This window comes from Melitaea cinxia, chromosome 27 (assembly GCF_905220565.1).
Source record: "Melitaea cinxia chromosome 27, ilMelCinx1.1, whole genome shotgun sequence".
NCBI lineage: Eukaryota > Metazoa > Arthropoda > Insecta > Lepidoptera > Nymphalidae > Melitaea > Melitaea cinxia.
Window position 1 is genome coordinate 8,611,798 of NC_059420.1, and position 19,055 is coordinate 8,630,852.

The window sequence follows — 19,055 nt, forward strand, 5'->3', positions numbered from 1 at the left end:
CAAAACTGTACATTGAATATTTTTTTTAAAGAATACTGGGTATCTACAATCGATACCAAAGCCAAAAATATAGTTTTTAAAATTTTTGTCTGTTTGTCTGCATGTATGTCCGGGATAAACTCAAAAAGTACCGCATGGATTTACTTCAAATTTGGCACGAATATTATTAAGAAGTCGGGTCAACATATAGGCTACATATTATCACGCTATCGCCTACGGGGAACGAGCAGTGAACCTTCATTTCTTCAACGCATTCTGTAACAACGTGTAATCTAACGACGCATATTTGAATGTTGTTGTTATTATGTTAATAACCATGCCATATAAGCTAGCTTCACACTATAAAAATCACGCAATATAAGTAACTAAGCCGATAAACATAATTAAATGAATTTAAGTAGACAAGACAATTTTAAAGCAGCGCCATCTATGAGATTTTTCTGTAGATATGAAATGTAAAGAAGAAACGGGTAAATGAATGTTATTTTAAAAGGTATAATCGTAGGTATTTTTGTTGCTGTATAGCGTTCACGCAGACGACGTCGCAGGCAGCAGCTAGTAGTGAATAAACCAATTAAATATCGCCATCTATCGTCGATAGATGGCGTTATTAGAAAACGTCGTCTTCTATCGGAACCCTATTGAGTTCTGATATGATTCCAATAGATAACGTAACATATTTTTTTTATATCGGGGCCTTATATGAAAATCGAATCTTAAGAAGTAAATTCCAATCAACTCCAAAAAAAAATTAATCATCATCGAAATCGGGCCACCCAGTTAAAAGTTCTGAGAAAACATACATAAGAAAATTATTCCTTCCTTTTTTGGAAGTCATTTAAAAATGAGAACTACACAGCATAACGATGTTTATAAAAATAGACCTGAACAAAAAAATAGATTGTCTGCAAAGTCCGTTTACGGACGATAGTTTAACTAATAACTATATTAATTGAATTGAATTGTTATCATTGTATTATTTCAAACTGCTAGCTCTGGCGTCACGCGAGAAGAAAGATAAATGTGTAACAAGCCAACGTTTGGGCATCGCACTAATATTTATTCTACTCTATGGGGCATCGGCCCAAACGTTTGCTTTCTATCGCTTGTGCCTCTCTGTCACTTGTTCGGCGATCTCGCTTGAACGCTCAGGCTCAGGCGGAACGTGACACTTTTTCACTCATGCAGGAATTCTTGTTCGTAGCTTGTAGTCTCGGTACACATGTCGCTAAGGCTAAAATCATTTTTACTAAATAACAAGTTCAGTCCTTATTAATTTATGTTATAGGTCGATATTAGAACAGATATTATAATTTAAACTTTCGGTACCCAGTGATTCCTGTCACGAGACGACTATCCATAGTGAGTCCCCACGCCCCACGAGACTATCACAGACCACAATAATAAGAGACTATACATTATAGATACAACGGTATTGAGCATTTCCCTTGTGAACGCAAATTTTGGGTTTCATGTACCCTCAATCGCAGCTTGGAAAAGAATTTTTTTTTTTCTGAGGTCAACCCATTTTTGCATAATATTGTCATATAGTACTTTTTATAATGGCCGTGTAATTATAAATTAAAAATATCTCTGTTAGCAGTAAATTAACCTGTGTGTACTGTGTACGCTAGGTTAGTTAGGTAGGTTCTTCTGTCAAATAGTGAATGTACATCAGCTGACGGCTCTAATGTTTACATGCTTACAAAGTCATTGAAAGGGTACCTTCGCACGATGTAGGCGCCAGGCGGGAGACGTCTTAGCTTCTTAAGTGAAACTTAATAGTTATAGAAAATTATAGTGCTTAATATTTACTTCAAAACATTTTCCCACGTCAAGATGACGGAGTCAACGAACGTCACGATAAAAGCCGAGCAACCTAATGAAGCCGAGATCAGGGAGCTGGCCGCAAAAATGGTGGAAGCCAACAAAGCGAAAGCGCTGGTAGCTTCGGTAGCCGCCGCGCGATCCCAACCCGAGGTACTCCTGGGTGCTCCGGCTGCAGCCGCTGGCCTGAGTGCTGTCGGTGGACAGAATATGGTTATACTGAAGTTTCTCACTATAAAACCTGGAACCCAGCAACAGACACCGGCGGAACCGAGACCGACATTCGACGACAAGAAAACACCAGCGCCCGACGACGCTAGTTGGAAGGGTCACTTCGGTTGGGACACGCTCTGTGAATGTCACGTTCCTTACATATATCGATCCGGAGAAAAGTACGTGGCGGTCCGGATGGTGCCGATCAAACTTCTCAACAAGTACCTGAACTACCAGCACGCTAATTTATATTCTTTTACCTGTATACAAAGCTACTACATTACAGAAATCGAAGCTCGGTTACTGAATGATATTAACAACAGGTATTGTGATGGACAGTTCGGGTGTGACCCATTTACACAGAAGGATTTAATAGTGAGACTAATGGATGCTTATGAATTCTACAATTTCTTAGATGTTTGTTATAACAAGTTGTTAAGTGGTAAGACAAACAATAACAAGTGTGGTTTCATAATGATAAATAAGGAGTATGCGGTGCCCTACACAGTTAGGAATGGCAAAAAGTTTTTACCATTATTTTACTTTGAAGGTGAAATGGACAGTTTAAAGTTGAAGGCTGAACAGTTAAATGGTTGGGATATCTCTTACTTAAAGTTCTGTTGTAAGGTTCAAGGGATAAGGAATGAATTGTTTACCAGTGAGACTTGTTTAGTGATTAGTTTAACAGACATTAAAAGTTATTTTCCACTGGGAACGGAATTTGAAGAATATTGGCCTAACAAAGTTGTCGACTCTCAGCTCTTTAACTCTACTATGGGTAAGAACATTTTTATTTATTTATCTTACCAAAGCTACACATAACACTAAATAATCAGAAAAAGGAGTAAAAATAAAACACAATTATGATTAGAAATCTATATTTAAATATTATATTTTTATAAATATTTCATATTTTATATAATATTGCACAAAAAAACACATGAGTTCACGTTATTTTTGGCGTAAACTCGTGGAGGCCTATGTCCAGCAGTGGACTGTATAGGCTGTAATGATTGATATATAATATGCTGTGTGGTTATGGCAGTAAGAATATAGCCACCCTCTCCTCCCATTTGTGTCATAAGAGGCGACTAAGAGATAAAACAGTTCCACTACCACCTTGGAACTAAAAAACTAACCGATAGCGGGATAACCATCTAACTGCTGGCTTTGAAATACACAGGCCGAAGACGGGCAGTAGCGTCTTTGGTGTAACAAAGACAACCCTGCGGTCACTAACCCGCCTGCCCAGCGTGGTGACTATGGGTAACAGACATGATTTCACGCCATTTTTGGCGCGAATTTGTGGAGGCCTATGTCCAGAAGTGGACTGCGATAGTCATAGCCTGTATTCTTCTAGAAACAAATTAGTAATGCAAAGATAAAAAAGAAACTCCAACTCCAAATCTCAGGGCTTAGTAATATTAAATTATAGTTACATATAATTAATTAAGAAAAAAAAATGTAATTTTACCAAAAGTGCTTTTCAAGTTTATTTGAATAAAGTGATTTTTGATTATGTACAGCAGGTAAATATCCTTAAAGGTTTTACACGAATAAGGTTTATAAATAAATGACTATTGAGTCATAGTCTGATATTTGATAGTCTGTATTCTTCTAGAAACAAATTAGTAATGTAAAGATGATTTTTACTTATCTAAAAAGAGACTCCAAAATTCAGACCTTAGTTATATTACATTATAGTTATCTTTAATATCCATTTATTGTCCATCCATCAGACTTTAAAGTCCACTGCTGGACATCGGCCCTCTCTGATGTGCAACACGCCGTCTTGTCCTGCTCAATCTGAATCAAGCGGCTTCTCTATAAACTTACTAAATTATATGTTTAAAAAATGTAGTCTTATTACTTGCATATACCTAATATATGTACCTAATTACTTTAAATTTTAGGTATTACTGTATTGGTTTAGATATGTGAAAGATCAATTAATAATGATGGTCATACATTTGTATTTCCACTCAGAACAAATATTTATATTTGTACTCATTCTTGTTTTTAGTGTTTATTGTTTCTCTCTCATGCTCTGGATGGCATGTCATCTGTCATCAGATGGCAGTCAATCCTTGTAATTATCAAAAATACCTGATAATCACTTAATTCTGCAAATCTATAACTGTGCCTGCTGCAACAAATGGAACTTCAATATTTCAAGCTTGCGTTGAGAGTTGCAGGTTGTCTGCTCATGTTAAACATGACATAACAAACAATAATTTTGACATAATACTGCTTACCGAAACCTGGCTGAATGGTGATGTGTTTGATGCTGAAATTTTCGATGGCAGATATTTAATTTATCGTCGTGACCGCGAAACTAGTGTTAAATCATCGCATAAAAAATCAGGTGGCGGTGTCCTTATAGCGGTTTCCAATAAATACGTGTCAAGTCGTCATCTGGATTGGGAAAGCGATTGCGAGGATCTATGGGTCTCGATACAGATGGGGGTCGGCAGATGTAGACAAACTTTATATGTGTGCACTGTCTATCTGCCACCTCCCGTAAATATGTCACTTCTCGAGACATTTGTTAACAAAGTAAACAGTACCATACCTTTCTCTCGAAATGATAACAGTTCAGTCTTAATAGTTGGTGACTTTAATTTACCTAATTTAATCTGGTCGGATTCTGTCAATTGTATTAGTAGCAATAATAGCGCTCTACATAACATGTTTATTGATTTTTTGGACTTCAATTCATTGTTTCAATTTAATAGCGTAAAGAATATTAAAAATAAATTTCTTGACTTGGTACTTTATAATAAAAATGATAACAGCATCAAGGTCGAAGAATGCACGTCACCCATTCGTAAAATTGAGTCTTTGCACCCTGCTTTGAATATTGAGGTAAGTATCAAAACCTCTCATAAGTCGTCCACCTCTCGTAACTTATCAAAGAACAAATACAATTTTTTCAAAGCGGATTATGATAAAATAATAGTGTCCCTTGATAATATAAACTGGTTATATGAATTTCGAGACTCTTTTGGCAATGTTAATGATATGCTTAAACTTTTTCTTCAAATACTTTCAAAAATTATCGAGCTTCATGTCCCAAAAAAACACAAATCAAAATCGTTGTATCCGGCCTGGTTCTCTTACAAACTAATTTCTGCCTTGAAAAGGAAAAACAAATACCGAATTAAAGTGAAAAAATACAACAATCCTCTCGATTTAATTGAATTTAAATATCTTAAAAAAGACTGTGATAGATTAATAAAACAATGCTATAACAATTATATAGAATCTGTCGAGGACGCCATTTCTAAAAACCCTAAATATTTTTGGACTCACATAAAAAATACACGCAATAGAAATAGTTCATATCCAAACACTATGATATTGGGAGATTTGATAGCCGAAAATAAGAGGGACATTTCAAACTTGTTTGCTGCTCAGTTTTCTTCTGTATACGAAGATAATAATATTATCAGTCATGAAAAACATGAACCTTTAACATACATAGGGAATATCTATCTATCGCAGGAAGATGTTGAAAAGAAATTAAAAAGACTTGACACTAGTAAAGGTTCTGGACCCGACGATATTCCTCCAGTTTTTCTTGTTCGTTGTGCCGCAGTATTGTCTTTTCCTCTATATGTCATCTACAACGTATCCCTAAAAACAGGCATCTTTCCTGAAAAATTGAAGGAAGCCAGGACTGTTCCTATTCACAAGGGCGGTAGAGTGGATTTGGCAGACAATTATCGCCCAATCTCTATTTTGTCGGCTATGTCAAAGGTCTTCGAATCCCTAGTTTACCAACAACTTTTTACCTATGTCAAGCCGTATCTCAGTATATATCAGCATGGTTTTATATCCGGAAGATCTACCAATACAAATTTAATAACATATGTCAATGAAATAATCCTGAACTTAGATAAAAGTGCGCAGATAGACGCAATATACACAGACTTTTCGAAGGCCTTTGACAAAGTCAACCACAATATGTTATTGGATAGACTTAGATCCTTGGGCATAACGGATAATCTATTGGAATGATGTAGCTCATACCTTCGAATGAGACCGTCACGCGTTGTTATTGATGGATTTCAATCTGAACCATTCTGTGCGCACTCGGGCGTACCACAAGGGTCTATTCTAGATCCCCTGTTTTTCAATATATTTATAGATAGTTTATGCTCTAAATTTAAATATTCTAAAATTTTTCTCTATGTCAATGATCTGAAGTTAATTCGCACAATAAGTTCTCAATCTGATGTGTCACTACTTCAAAAAGATATTGATTCTCTCGTTGACTGGTGTAAAGCTAACAGCATGAAATTAAATATAAATAAATGCCTCCACATGAAATTCACAAGGAAGAAGCACGCTATAGAGAGCGAATACAAAATATTTAATGTTGCAATTAAAAGGGTTGACACTGTTCGTGATCTCGGCGTAATTTTAGATTAAAAAATGCAATTTACAAAACACGTAAACCATGTCGTTAAAGCAGCTTTAAAATCTCTCGGTTTTGTAATCAGAAGGGGAAAGAAATTTCGTAAGACCTCAACAGTTATCACTCTTTACAACAGTTACGTCCGAAGTAAACTTGAATACTGTTCAATTGTTTGGTCACCACATTACAAAGTACACGTTGATAGGGTTGAAAGGGTTCAAAAAAAATTTACGAAATTCCTTTCTTTCCGTTTTGGCAATACCTCCGACAGGAATGATTACTCGAATAGGTTGAGAGAGTATCGAATGCTACCGTTGGCCGGTCGGAGACAATTCATGGACATGACTTTTCTTCACAAAATTTTGAACAACGCAATCGATTGTCCCCAGCTTCTTGCTTTGATTTTCTTTAATATTCCTGTTAGAATGCCTAGAAAACATATATCATTATTTTTTATTCCCAAAACTAAGACCCAGTTGGGAAAGCATTCTCCAGTAAACAGAATAACACGTACTTATAACCTTTTGTCTCGAACCCATAAGGATTTGGATATCTTGCATATCGGTCTCAGCAATTTTAAACGTATTATTGTAGAAACATTATTTTGAATAAATTCTGACTAATATTTTTACTTTGAAATAGATTTATTTGTAGGTAGTCGATTGTAGTAGTTGTAGTTGTTTATTTTTTTTTTTCTTTACGTATAAGCATTTTGTTATTGTTTTTCCTTTTTTTTAAGAGTATAAAGTATATTTTTTTTTTCTTTTTCCTTTGCTTTAAATGTTTACATATACCATGCTGTGACAATTTGTAAATAAAGCAGCACTTATCAAAATATTGTAAAACACGTCTGTAAATCATATTTATTAGTGTATGTTTTGTAAGTTGTCCTAAAAAAATAAATAAATAAAAATAAATAAACTATAAGCCATGGTGCTTGCAAACACAACCACCCAGACCACGAGTAACATTTATATGATCGATATGTCTATCGTAAGCGGGAATCGAACCCGCGACCGCTAGTGCAACTGCCAGTGCATTTACGTTGCGCTAACGCGTCGTAATTAACTTCGTACGTCGTACGTAACTTTTATGTAGGTCCTTCATATTTAATTTATCATTTACCTACATATGATTAATAAGTTATTGTGATAGTATTTTGTAAATGTCCAGTTAATTTTATGTTCAATGTAATGTACCTACGTAAATATAAAATAATTAATAAAACATTATTATTATTACAAATAAGTTTATTATTGTTTTATTAAAACACAGATGATATTCGTGGCATGCACAGTTGGAAAGAAAGGATTTTTCAGTCATTAATACTTTTTATTTACAATTCACTCAAAACCTACATTTTAGGTATTATTTGTTACTTTACATAAAAATCAATTAGCTACAGTTATTGTACATAAATATTAGTTTCATTATTACATTTTAAGTATAAATTAAAATAGGTTTTGTTATATACAAACAAAAATTAATTGTTCCTCTGATATTGCAGGCAATTTGAAATTGTTTATAGCCCTCAGCTGAGACCACTATCACTACATTAGACATTTTAAGGAATGGTGTTTGTCGAAGGTAGCGATGATGGTCTCAACTTGTAAAAAATGGTAAAATTTGCATCAAATTGTCTAGTACCAACAAAACGACTTAAAATACATTTTGGCTTTCTTCCATTGCTATCCTTCGCAATTCTAATCACAACCTTTCCTTTTCTCTTCGTGGATTTTTTTCCCTTTCCATGAATTCCAGCAAAGCTGCGAACTGTTCTGGGCTTGCTCAAGATCTATATTCCATCATATAAACCACTTAATTTTTAAGATTTTATTTTATTTAGGACAACAAACAATTGCATAATAAAAGTTTATCAGCTCCGTTATCCACATATAATTTTATATACATGGCAGCACAATATTTCTGAAAATGTAAATTACAATCTATTACAATTTAAGAGAAAAGAGAAAATGAATAAAATTAATGAACATGACAGCTAACGAAACGATAAGAACAAGTCCTAACCAATTCTTAAAATTAAAATTGCAAAGATTTAACACCTAATATTCTTCCAAGATATCTTTCATTCCTATTCAGAATCATGTTATCATAACATTTCGAGTTTTTCTAGACACAGTAATGTTTAAAATTAACACTGTGATATAATAATAATAAATGAAATATAAGAAGAACTTTACCTTATTTCGGTTACGCATAAAACACTTATTAAGTTAATAACAATTTCTTCTTCAGGATTAATGGCTTTCAATAGTTCTAATAATAATTTATAATTTTATGTATAACGACGTTGTGACTGACGTTAGTTTGACGCTCGTAAAAACGCTAATCATAGACTAAAGTATTAGTTTTTTCTAAAGATGTTGTAGAATGAGCGTTTGACTCAGTCGTGTCAACTTGGCTACCAATTTAAAATGACTTACGCCGAGCCGTTAAAGATTGTAGAAAGACGTTCGATACGAAACGTTTGTAACTTGGCTAGGCCTTCAGGACACTGGTGTAAAATCGAGTTATGTTGTGTGTGAAATGTTCATTATTATTACTGTTTTTTTATATTATTTATATTTTAATAATTAATAAACGCTTCACACTCAATGGATCCCCCATATATAACAATATCAAAAATAAATATAAAACAGAATAATACTAGTTTCATCATAATTTTGAATATCAAATGTTAGCATTTAAATTTGTAATTCTAACAACTATTAAAATATTGGACTTTGAATTGACATTACCCTTATTGTTTATTTGTTTAATACCTACCAGAACAATACAAAGATGGTGACACCGTCTTCCGAATGTTTAATATTCTTCTTCTTTTAAATTCTAGCTTCCTCAAGGATTTGCCAAGATCCGAGTAATTGAATTTGTTCTGTTATTTTGAAATTGATTCTACTAAATATGCTGGTTTTGTTAGATTACAAATTTATGTCAAAGAAAGAGAATTATTTAAAATCTGTCAATCCACCTAAAACAAGACACAAACAAATATATACAAACATATATATGGATTAGTATAAGACAAACAATTTTACAGCCAAATGTTATTTAGTGAGATAAATGAAGATAAAATATCTACAAATGGAGTATGTACATATGACAGAACAGATTTAAGGTCAGTAGGGCGCGGTATATCAGAGGGGAGATAATCGTAAAGGGAGGACAGATTCCTTGGACAGGTAAAGAAAATGTGATCAGGAGAGCCCTCGTCCAGTCCACACTCACAAAGTGAACTGTCTTTCACTCTAATTTTAGACAGGAAAACAGGAGTACAAGAATGACCGAGTCTGAGACGACATATTGTGGAACAAACTGGTTTGTTTGCTTTTTCTATATTTGAAAAACCAAGGTTTGTTAGGTACTAATTGCTGTATATCTGCATAATGCTTGCCCTTGTTTCTGCTAGAATGGAGTCAAAGCTTATTCCATTCTGATGTTAAGTGAGCCTAGGCTAGTGGCATAAGGTCCTGACAGTGAACCCTAAATTGGCTAAGATCTCCGGACACAATAGCCGCCTTAGCATAGGAATCTACACTTTCATTTCCTGTAATGCCACAATGGCTTGGTATCCAAGCAATAGCAACCTGAATATTCCTAAAATTACAGGCAAAAAAAATTGTTTAATTTTAAAAATTAGAGAAAATTTGGATTTGGTCCTTAATTGATTAGACTTCCAAAGCTGATGGTGGATGATGGTGATGGATGGATGGCTTCAAGGAGCTTCTAGAATCTGAAAATATAACAGGTAAAGATGATGTGATTCGAAAATGGCCAAAACTTCTCCAGTAAAAACAGAAGCCACTGGTGGTAATTTAAAATTTAATATAACATTAACTCTCGGAATCCAGACTGCTACTTCGACACATCCAATGTCAGATGATGATGATTGATGATGGTCCCAGCCAATTTCGGCTACAGCGACCACAGCGATACAGCATGGCTCAGCTGCAGGCACCGCTCTGCTCCGCCCTCCCGTGTGCCCGTATAAGGCTAATGTAGCCAATCTTCGCACGAAACGTGCGATCGCACTTGGGGCACGCCAGGGAGAGATCGCAGTTGGCTAAAGGGGGAACTTTATCAATAGGAAGGTTGAGAATAATATTTGCAGAAAGTAGAAAGTTAAGTAGTTAGTAGAAAGTGAGTGAGGCAAAAGGAGGATAGAATAGGAGGAGGGATATAAAGGGGATTGAGGTTAAACTGAACAATCGGTCATGGAAGGCTGACAATTTTTTTTAAAGTTTTTACAAGATAAGGAGTGTCCTTATGGACCAATAGAATGAAGAGGAAGTAAGTCGAGTAAGTGTATGATGTTTCTCAATAATAGGATGAGAGGAGGATTGCAATGCCTTATAGAAAAACCTGTCTGATAGTTACTGACGACGTTATTAAAGGGCGGGATCGACACACTCCACTTGAAGTGCCTTAATTGGGGAAGATGCCATAGCACCAATTATGACCCGAAGCGATTTAGCTTGTTTTTTATCTAACAGTTTTCATGATAATTTACTACAGGGTTCAAGGAGAAAATATCCGTAATCGAAGTAACTACGAATTAGGGCATTATACAAAAGTTTCTGGGAATGTGGATAGGAAACCCACCAGACCCCAGACAAAAATATATAAGGTTTTTTTCTGTCTTCTTAAGGACATGGTTAATATGTGGGATGCCACTCATTTTAGAGTCGAGATATATTCCTAAAAATTTTACTTTATTTTTAACTGATAGAATACGGTTATTGGAAGTAGTAGCAATCAATTTTCTACAGAAATTGAGAGCCCTTGTCTGTCTAACCACTTATTTAGGTAGATAATGGCTGAATTTAGGCGGTTCGAACCTTCATATCTTTACAGGAAGTATACAACAACAGATCATCCGCTTGGAGAAAAAGATGCGAATATCTGTGACAAAGATACTAAGGCTGTCCATCGTACTAAAACCTTTCCGAAAACCGAATTGAGTCTTTGCTAGAATACCCCCTTATTCTCCATTATCCACTCTAATTTATTTTTGACGAGACGTTCCAGAATTTTGGCCAGTGTAGAAGATAGCGCAATAGGGCGATAGGAAGAAGGTCTCTACCATCTTTACCCGGTTTTAATATAGGGATAATGGTCTGGGTTCTCCATTCCTCTGGAGGGGTCTCGGATTGAAATATTTCATTTAGGAATACCAGGCTGACTATGAGCAGACTCAGCACTATTTACAACGAAAGATTACGGGATACAATCCATCCCTGGCGAAGAGTCCATCAAGGTACCCAGTACCAGCCGAAACTCTTCCAGAGTAAAGGGGCCATCAAAGTCGCTGCAAGCTGTTGATGGAGGAGTTAAGTAAATACTACAGTTTTCTAAAGAGGTCACATATGGAGTGGCCAACCTTTGTGCGAAGGCATCTATCCAAGTTGATGCATTATTAGAAGGGAGGCTATCACTTACTCTAAAGGAGCTACGAAATTTTTTAATATTCTTCCAAATTAGAGGGGTGCGAGAAAGGAGATATACTTTCACAAAAAAATTGCCAGCCTTTCTGTTTAATATTCATTTACGATTAGTCAGTCGCTATCTTTATTGTCTGTTTTGTAGGGTAGTTACACAATAAATACTGTTATAATTTAACTGTTATTTGAAGTATCGGAAGAGCCACGATGCCAAGATGGAGACATCATGTTCCGAATAGTTAATAGTAATTTTCTGATTGGTCAGTCGCCATATTTGTATTCTATGGGCGGGATTGTTATCCTATAAATATGATAATTTGTAAGTGAAGAAGCAGTTCATCATCATCGCTTCAGCCTATCGCAGTACACTGTTGGACATAGGCCTTCACAAGTGCGCGCCGAAAATGGCGCGAACTCATGTGTTTTGCCCATAGTCGCCAATCTGGGTGGGTTGGTTACCGCAGGGCTGGCTTTGTCGCACCGAAGACGCTGCTGCCCGTCTTCGACCTGTATATTTCAAAGCCAGCAGTTGGATGGTTATCCCGCCATCTGTCTGCTTTTTTAGTTCCAAGGGGGTAGTGGAACTGTGTTATCCCTTAGTCGCCTCTTACGGCACCGAGGGAAGAAAGGGGGTGGCTATATTCTTAAAACCGTAACCACACAGCAGAGGAACATTAGCGAAACTCTTTAAAAATTCGGCTCGTATAAATAAAATCTAATTTAACTTACTAGAAATATGACGAAAACCATAAAAATTACGTAAAGTATTGTAGATTGTTCATATCGGCCCTTAGACTGCGTTATAAAAGAATACAATATTATAAGCTTTATATACTCGTATTATAAGTTTCCCGCAATATTGCGGTAGAGTTCGGATAATAAGCTCAAAAATAGTTTCACTACATTAGGAAAAAATTGTATAAAACTGGAATTTTTCAAGAAAATTTTAGTGGCTATATGGGTAGATATTTTTAGTTTCTCACTGAGCACTTCCTTCCTGCAATTGCATCAATAATGACACAATTTAATATAAACTATGAGTTTGCGAAATTTCATACTTCTCAGTCCGCTCAATTTTCTTAAAAAGGGGTACAAAATTTTTGCTTTAATTTTTCAGTGATCTTAAGTTAATCACAAAATTTAATTAAGAAGAGTATAAGCGTATAATTGAATGTTGTTCTCTTTCAGGTTTGGTATCAGGAGGATGTCAATGGATAAAGGCGCCACCCGCGCCGCCACTGAGGGAAGAAAGTGGCCTGGTGAGTGCCACACACACACGCGCGCGCGCGCTTCCGCAAGCACAAGCACGCACACGCAGTGAAACGCATAGATACGTACAAGCATGCCTACGCACGCACAGTCAGACACACACGTGCACTCATGCACGCATACACGCAAGCATACACACACACAAACCGCAAAGTCTAACAGCTTACTAGTTAAAAGAAAAGGACGCACACTCATCACATGTAACACTTGATCACACACGCTATCGTCACACATCATAATAGACAGAGGTATTGATGTAGGGGTTGCCAATTCTACAGCAATTTCGCGATTTTATCTGTAAAACCTCTCTTGGAAGCTTTTTTTTTCACTATTTGTACGTATGATGCGAAAGTTCTCACTGTATTCATCATTATCATCATCATTACAGCCTATACAGTCCACTGCTGGACATAGGCCTCCACAAGTTTACGCCAAAAATAACGTGAACTCATGTGTTTTGCCCATAGTCACCACGCTGGGCTGGCGGGTTGGTGACCGCAGTACTGGCTTTGTCGCACCGAAGACGCTGCTGCCCGTCTTCGGCCTGTGTATTTCAAAGCCAGCAGTTGGATGGTTATCCCGCCATCGGTCGGCTTCTTAAGTTCCAAGGTGGTAGTGGAACCTTGTTATCCCTTAGTCGCCTCTTACGACACCCACGGAAAGAGAGGTGGTGGCTAAATTCTTCAGTGCCGTAGCCACACAGCACTGTACTGTATTCATAATATTAAAAATAACATTTTTACTAAAAATCTTAATTTCATTGTTTTAATATATTATATTTTACACAGACTTGGCATCCCTACATGTGATCAATAAGATTTCCTAAATAAACACAGTTCAGATAATATATGTTACATATTGTCAGTGTTTCGTATAAGTAAAACAACGCCAAAGATTTGTATGGCCTGTATAATAAAATGTACCATAATAGAAGCTTACATGTGGTTACCACAGAGTGAAAACGCAACATCTGTCGTTTTTTTTTAACATTTTACAAAGTTGTGGTTTAGTATATGTATAGTATATGTATAGTATATTATATATTTATTCTTGTTTCCGCGAGTTTAAGTGTTTTGATATTGTCTATTACAGTTTCCGGATACCACAATACAGATGGCGATGGACCAGCAGCCCACACCTTTCGTGAGGAGTACGGCCAACACAACAACCATGAAGTGAGAATATTGACCATATCTCACCTATTACCCATCACCATGACTTTGGAACTCTCTGTATAAACACCATACCGTACTGACTTAACGACCAGCTTTATACGTATAGAACTCTTAAATGGACAAAGAGGCCTGCAGGGCTATTCTGTAAATAACCATTTCGATATCGAGCTTCACCTGAGTGACAGCGCTCACTTCGAAAGCGAATCCACTTGACCTTGGTTTAGAATTTTGTAAACATTCCGTACGCACAAGCGATGTGAAGTGAGTGTCGAATCGAAGAGCGGCGATTTAAAGCTGTGTTTATTTTATCGATATTCTTTTCTTATGACTTTATTTTAGAATATGTGCTTGAAGTCAAGTTTCGAATCAAGTCTCGAATTGTGATGTGTGAAGCGCTAAATCCCCTTACAGAATACCGAATTCATACTATTAAACGTCAACGTTCTCACGCAACAGGGTTCGACTCGTCACCGCACTCACAAGTGTGGCGCTACGGGACTGTCGAGTTTTAATGAATACGAATTTGATATCTCACCGCGGATTCCGCTGTCGAGACACGAAAATGTTCTTACAGAATAGCACTACTGTGCCCGAAAAATTAGTACTTGTCAGTTTGATTTTCACGTGGATACATACAGACACTTAGTATATTAATAATAGATAAACAAAGAAAGGCATGGGTACTGAGCCCATGGACTAGAAAAAATAATCCTAAGCCCAGAATCTTATGCCCAGTTGTGAGATGTAACAAGCTAAATTATCAATCAATTGTTTGTAATGTATCTAATGTTAAAAGATAAATTTTTATTTTTTCTCTTGATATTTTGTTATCTTTTTTATTATTGTTGAGTATTTTTTTTTTTTTGTAAATGATATTATTTTTGACTTCCGTTAAGTGTGTGTATCATCTTATGGCGAAATAATTGTTTTCATTTCATTTAATTTCATTTCATTTCAATCAATCAAATTATGTTTTAAACATATCCTGAACAGTTTTTTTAGGTTGAATGAAGATTTAGAATGAAGTGAGAAACATACTTACGTATACAGATAATAATTCTAAAAATAGTTTGTTGTATAAAAACCTCAAAATCGCTCAGAAGCGCTAATATAAAATCATGCTGATGATGAAATATTACACAACTTGCATGAATATAGTTTGTAGATCTTGTATTTACATTCTCAACAAAATTATATATATTTATATATATATATGGTGGGGATGACAACACAACGATAAATTTGACATCGTATATGTAATGACATTCCAAACCCACATACAAAAAAATCAATAAAATACATCCAGTAGTTTAGCCACAAAATATGGTTTTCATTTTTTGAAATTTCTACGTGATGTATGATATTAATAAACTGTCACCTGCATATTAACGACCCTTTGAACGCGATCGGTACAAACAATCGATTCATCACTTCATAATATTACGCGTAATTAAAACGTGCAAAATTTAAATTTATTGTTTCTTTTAATCCTTAAATTTTAAATTCGGAAAATGTAAATTCTGAATCTAACATATTTTTTTTTCAAATAGGTTCTATCACGGGTAACACACATGGCATATCAAATTTACAATCTTTAATAAGTTTAAGTATTTCGTTGCCAACATTGACTATATTTATTTCAAGATCGAAATATTCGCGAAACTTTTGCTCGAGCAATTCAACAAATGTGATAAAGACAACAAATAACAATAACAACAATTATTAATAATAAAATATCACGTTATTACATTAAAATATTAAATCTTGCAACAGCTGAAAAAAACAAACAACGTGGCACGTGTGTTGCAATGACCCTGAGAGATTATGAAGGACAACTGGCTGTGCCAGGGCTACCAGAAAATTTTGTATTAGTGTAACAAATAAAACTATTTGTTACACTCATACAAAATTTTCACTGTAATGGGGAAACCATAACAAATTCAAAGAAAATTGAGCCAGTGTTTTATAATTTTCAAATTGTTTTTTATTTCAAAATGTCTTTTTTTTTTCAAGTCGCAATTATTACCGCAAGAGAAATTATAAGTTTCATTACAAAGCAAACAAATACAGCCTTTATATGATTTTTCAAAGAGTCTTTATTCAAGTATAAGATCTAGGCATTCGTTACGTAGTTGGGAAATTCAACGAAATTCATGCTTGCCGGTGGATGACGTTTCTTTAATTATGAAATGCTTCCAGCTAATCTATATCTATAATCTATAATCTATAATATATATAAAAGCGAAAGGTCACTCACTCATCACGAAATCTCCAAAACTATAATACCTACAAACTTGAAATTTGGCAGGTAGGCTCCTTATAAGACGTAAGCATCCGCTAAGAACGGATTTTACGAAACTCAATCCCTAAGGGGGTAAAACGGGGGTTGGAATTTTTTATGAAAGTCCTATGTTTTTGAAGTAAGAGACTTGAAATTTAAAATGTAAGCTCTATAGATGGTGAAAAGGCGTCCAAATAATGTATCTTTAGAAATCAACTCCTTTTTGGGGTTAAAACGGGGGATCGTAGGTTGACTCACTGATCACGAAATCTCCGAAACTATAACACCTACAAACTTGAAATTTAGCAGGTAGACTCCTTATAGAGCGTAAACTACCGTTCAGAATGGATTTTACGAAAATTGACCCCTAAGGGGGTAAAACGGGGGTTGGAAGTTTGTATGAAAGTCCTATGTTTTTGAAGTAAGAGACTTGAAATTTAAAATGTAAGCTCTATAAATGGTGAAAAGGCGTCCAAATAATGTATCTTTAGAAATCAACTCCTTTTTGGGGTCAAAACGGGGGATCGTAGGTTGACTCACTGATCACGAAATCTCCGAAACTATAACACCTGCAAACTTGAAATTTAGCAGGTAGACTCCTTATAGAGCGTAAACTACCGTTAAGAATGGATTTTACGAAAATCGACCCCTAAGAGGGTAAAACGGGGGTTGGAAGTTTGTATGAAAGTCCTATGTTTTAGAAGTAAGAGACTTGAAATTTAAAATGTATGCTTTATAGATAGTGAGAAGGTGTCCAAACAATGTACCTTTAGAAATCAACTCCCTTTTGGGGCTAAAACGGGGGATGGTAGGTTGACTCACTCATCACGAAATCTCCGAAACTATAACAGCTATTAACTTGAAATTTGGCAAATATGTTCCTGATAGGGCGTAAACATCCACTGAGAACGGATTTTACGAAACTCGACCCCTAAGGGGATAAAACGGGGGTTGGAAGTTTGTATGAAAGTCCTGTTTTTGAAGTAAGACTTAAAATTTAAAATGTTTGCTCTTTAGATGGTGAGAAGGTGTTCAAATAATGTATCTTTAGAAATACACTCCTTTTTGGGGTTAAAACGGGGGATGGTAGGTTGACTCCCTCATCATGAAATCTTCGAAACCATAACAGCTACAAACTTGAAATTTTGCCGATAGGTTTCTTATAGGGCGTAAACATTCACTGAGAACGGATTTTACGAAACTCGACCCTTAAGGGGATAAAACTGGGGTTCGAAGTTTGTATGAAAGTCCTATGTTATTGTGTCCAAATAATACATTGTAATCTATACATATATATAAAAGAGAAAGGTCACCGACTCACTCATCACGAGAACTCAAAAATCGCTGGATGGTCCATCCATTCAAGATGTACAAAGATGAAATTTAGCAATGAGGTAGATTATAGTTAGTAGACGTCCGCTAAGAACGGTTTAATTGGGGATTATAGTTTGTACGAAACATATACAGCAGCTATAAGTTCGCCTGATAGCTTATTAATACTGCAGCCTGAAAATAAAACTAAAAATGTGGTGTATAGAGAGGTTTTATAAAAATAACTATTAAATTATACTAAATTGTGCCTTTTAAAAAGTAACTCAGTTTGATAAGCATTTCAAGTGACTGAAATAAAAAAATAATTTGCGTTAAACATCTTAATAGTAATGCATATCGCATAACCACGCGGACGTAATCGCGGGCAACAGTTAGTGTATTATAAAACAAAGTCTCCAAAAGTGTATGTGATCGATTCGCTCAAAATCTACTGAACGGATTTTCATGCGGTTTCACCATTGGAGAGAGGGCTCCACCATTGGCAAGAGGAAGGTTTACGGAACGGCTAAGCCGATTTTGATGAGAGTTTCACTGGAAGTTTGCCGGGAAAACTTTGTGACACACTAATTTCAACGCGGGAATATAAAAATCGGACTCTGCTCTTTGGTCGAGTAACAATTACAAGTGTTTTCGTTGTTGCGTAAAGTTTTGCTTATTTTTCTAGTTTTTGTGATTAGTTTTACTGTGTGTATAGTCTTACATATTTGTTTGTTTTTGTCGTGTATATTGTAAGCGTAAGTATATTTAAGTAACTAATTATGGATTTCGAACCCCCTGACCCTGGTGGAGGTTGCTATAATTTCTTCCAAACAATGGAAATAGATGAAACTAATAATAGAAAAAGAATTAATAGCGATGCTAATTTATCCCAATCTAAAAGACCCACTAGTAATCTTCATCAAACACCATCCATTCAATTGAATTATGTCACGCCGGAATTTCGAAATGAAAAGAGGTTATACTCGACCGAGGATATTGCCTCTTTCATTGTCCATGTTTCCAAAACAGAAACTAATCCCAATAGTGGAGCTATTCTGCGGCCTATTCAATTCGGACAGTTTTTACACAAAAATAAA

General features: G+C 35.5%; 2 protein-coding genes across 2 annotated transcripts; both read left to right on the plus strand.

Moving 5' to 3' along the window:
* Positions 1–1,839: 1,839 nt before the first annotated feature.
* On the plus strand, positions 1,840–2,594 carry LOC123666954. The gene is made up of 2 exons (XM_045600967.1): positions 1,840–2,528; positions 2,591–2,594. The coding sequence occupies exons 1-2, from the start codon at positions 1,840–1,842 to the stop codon at positions 2,592–2,594; spliced, it is 693 nt and encodes a 230-aa protein (XP_045456923.1).
* Positions 2,562–14,378, plus strand: LOC123667109. Its single transcript, XM_045601089.1, has 3 exons — positions 2,562–2,818; positions 13,111–13,181; positions 14,284–14,378. The coding sequence occupies exons 1-3, from the start codon at positions 2,596–2,598 to the stop codon at positions 14,368–14,370; spliced, it is 381 nt and encodes a 126-aa protein (XP_045457045.1). The 5' UTR covers positions 2,562–2,595; the 3' UTR covers positions 14,371–14,378.
* Positions 14,379–19,055: the final 4,677 nt, after the last annotated feature.

Bases quoted from the DNA above. Each gene is read 5' to 3' on its own strand.
- LOC123666954 (XM_045600967.1), top strand. From the start codon at position 1,840: ATGACGGAGTCAACGAACGTCACGATAAAAGCCGAGCAACCTAATGAA.
- LOC123667109 (XM_045601089.1), top strand. From the start codon at position 2,596: ATGGACAGTTTAAAGTTGAAGGCTGAACAGTTAAATGGTTGGGATATC. The intron at 2,819-13,110 runs GTAAGAACATTT...GTTCTCTTTCAG, and splicing joins GCTCTTTAACTCTACTATGG to GTTTGGTATCAGGAGGATGT. The intron at 13,182-14,283 runs GTGAGTGCCACA...TGTCTATTACAG, and splicing joins TGAGGGAAGAAAGTGGCCTG to TTTCCGGATACCACAATACA.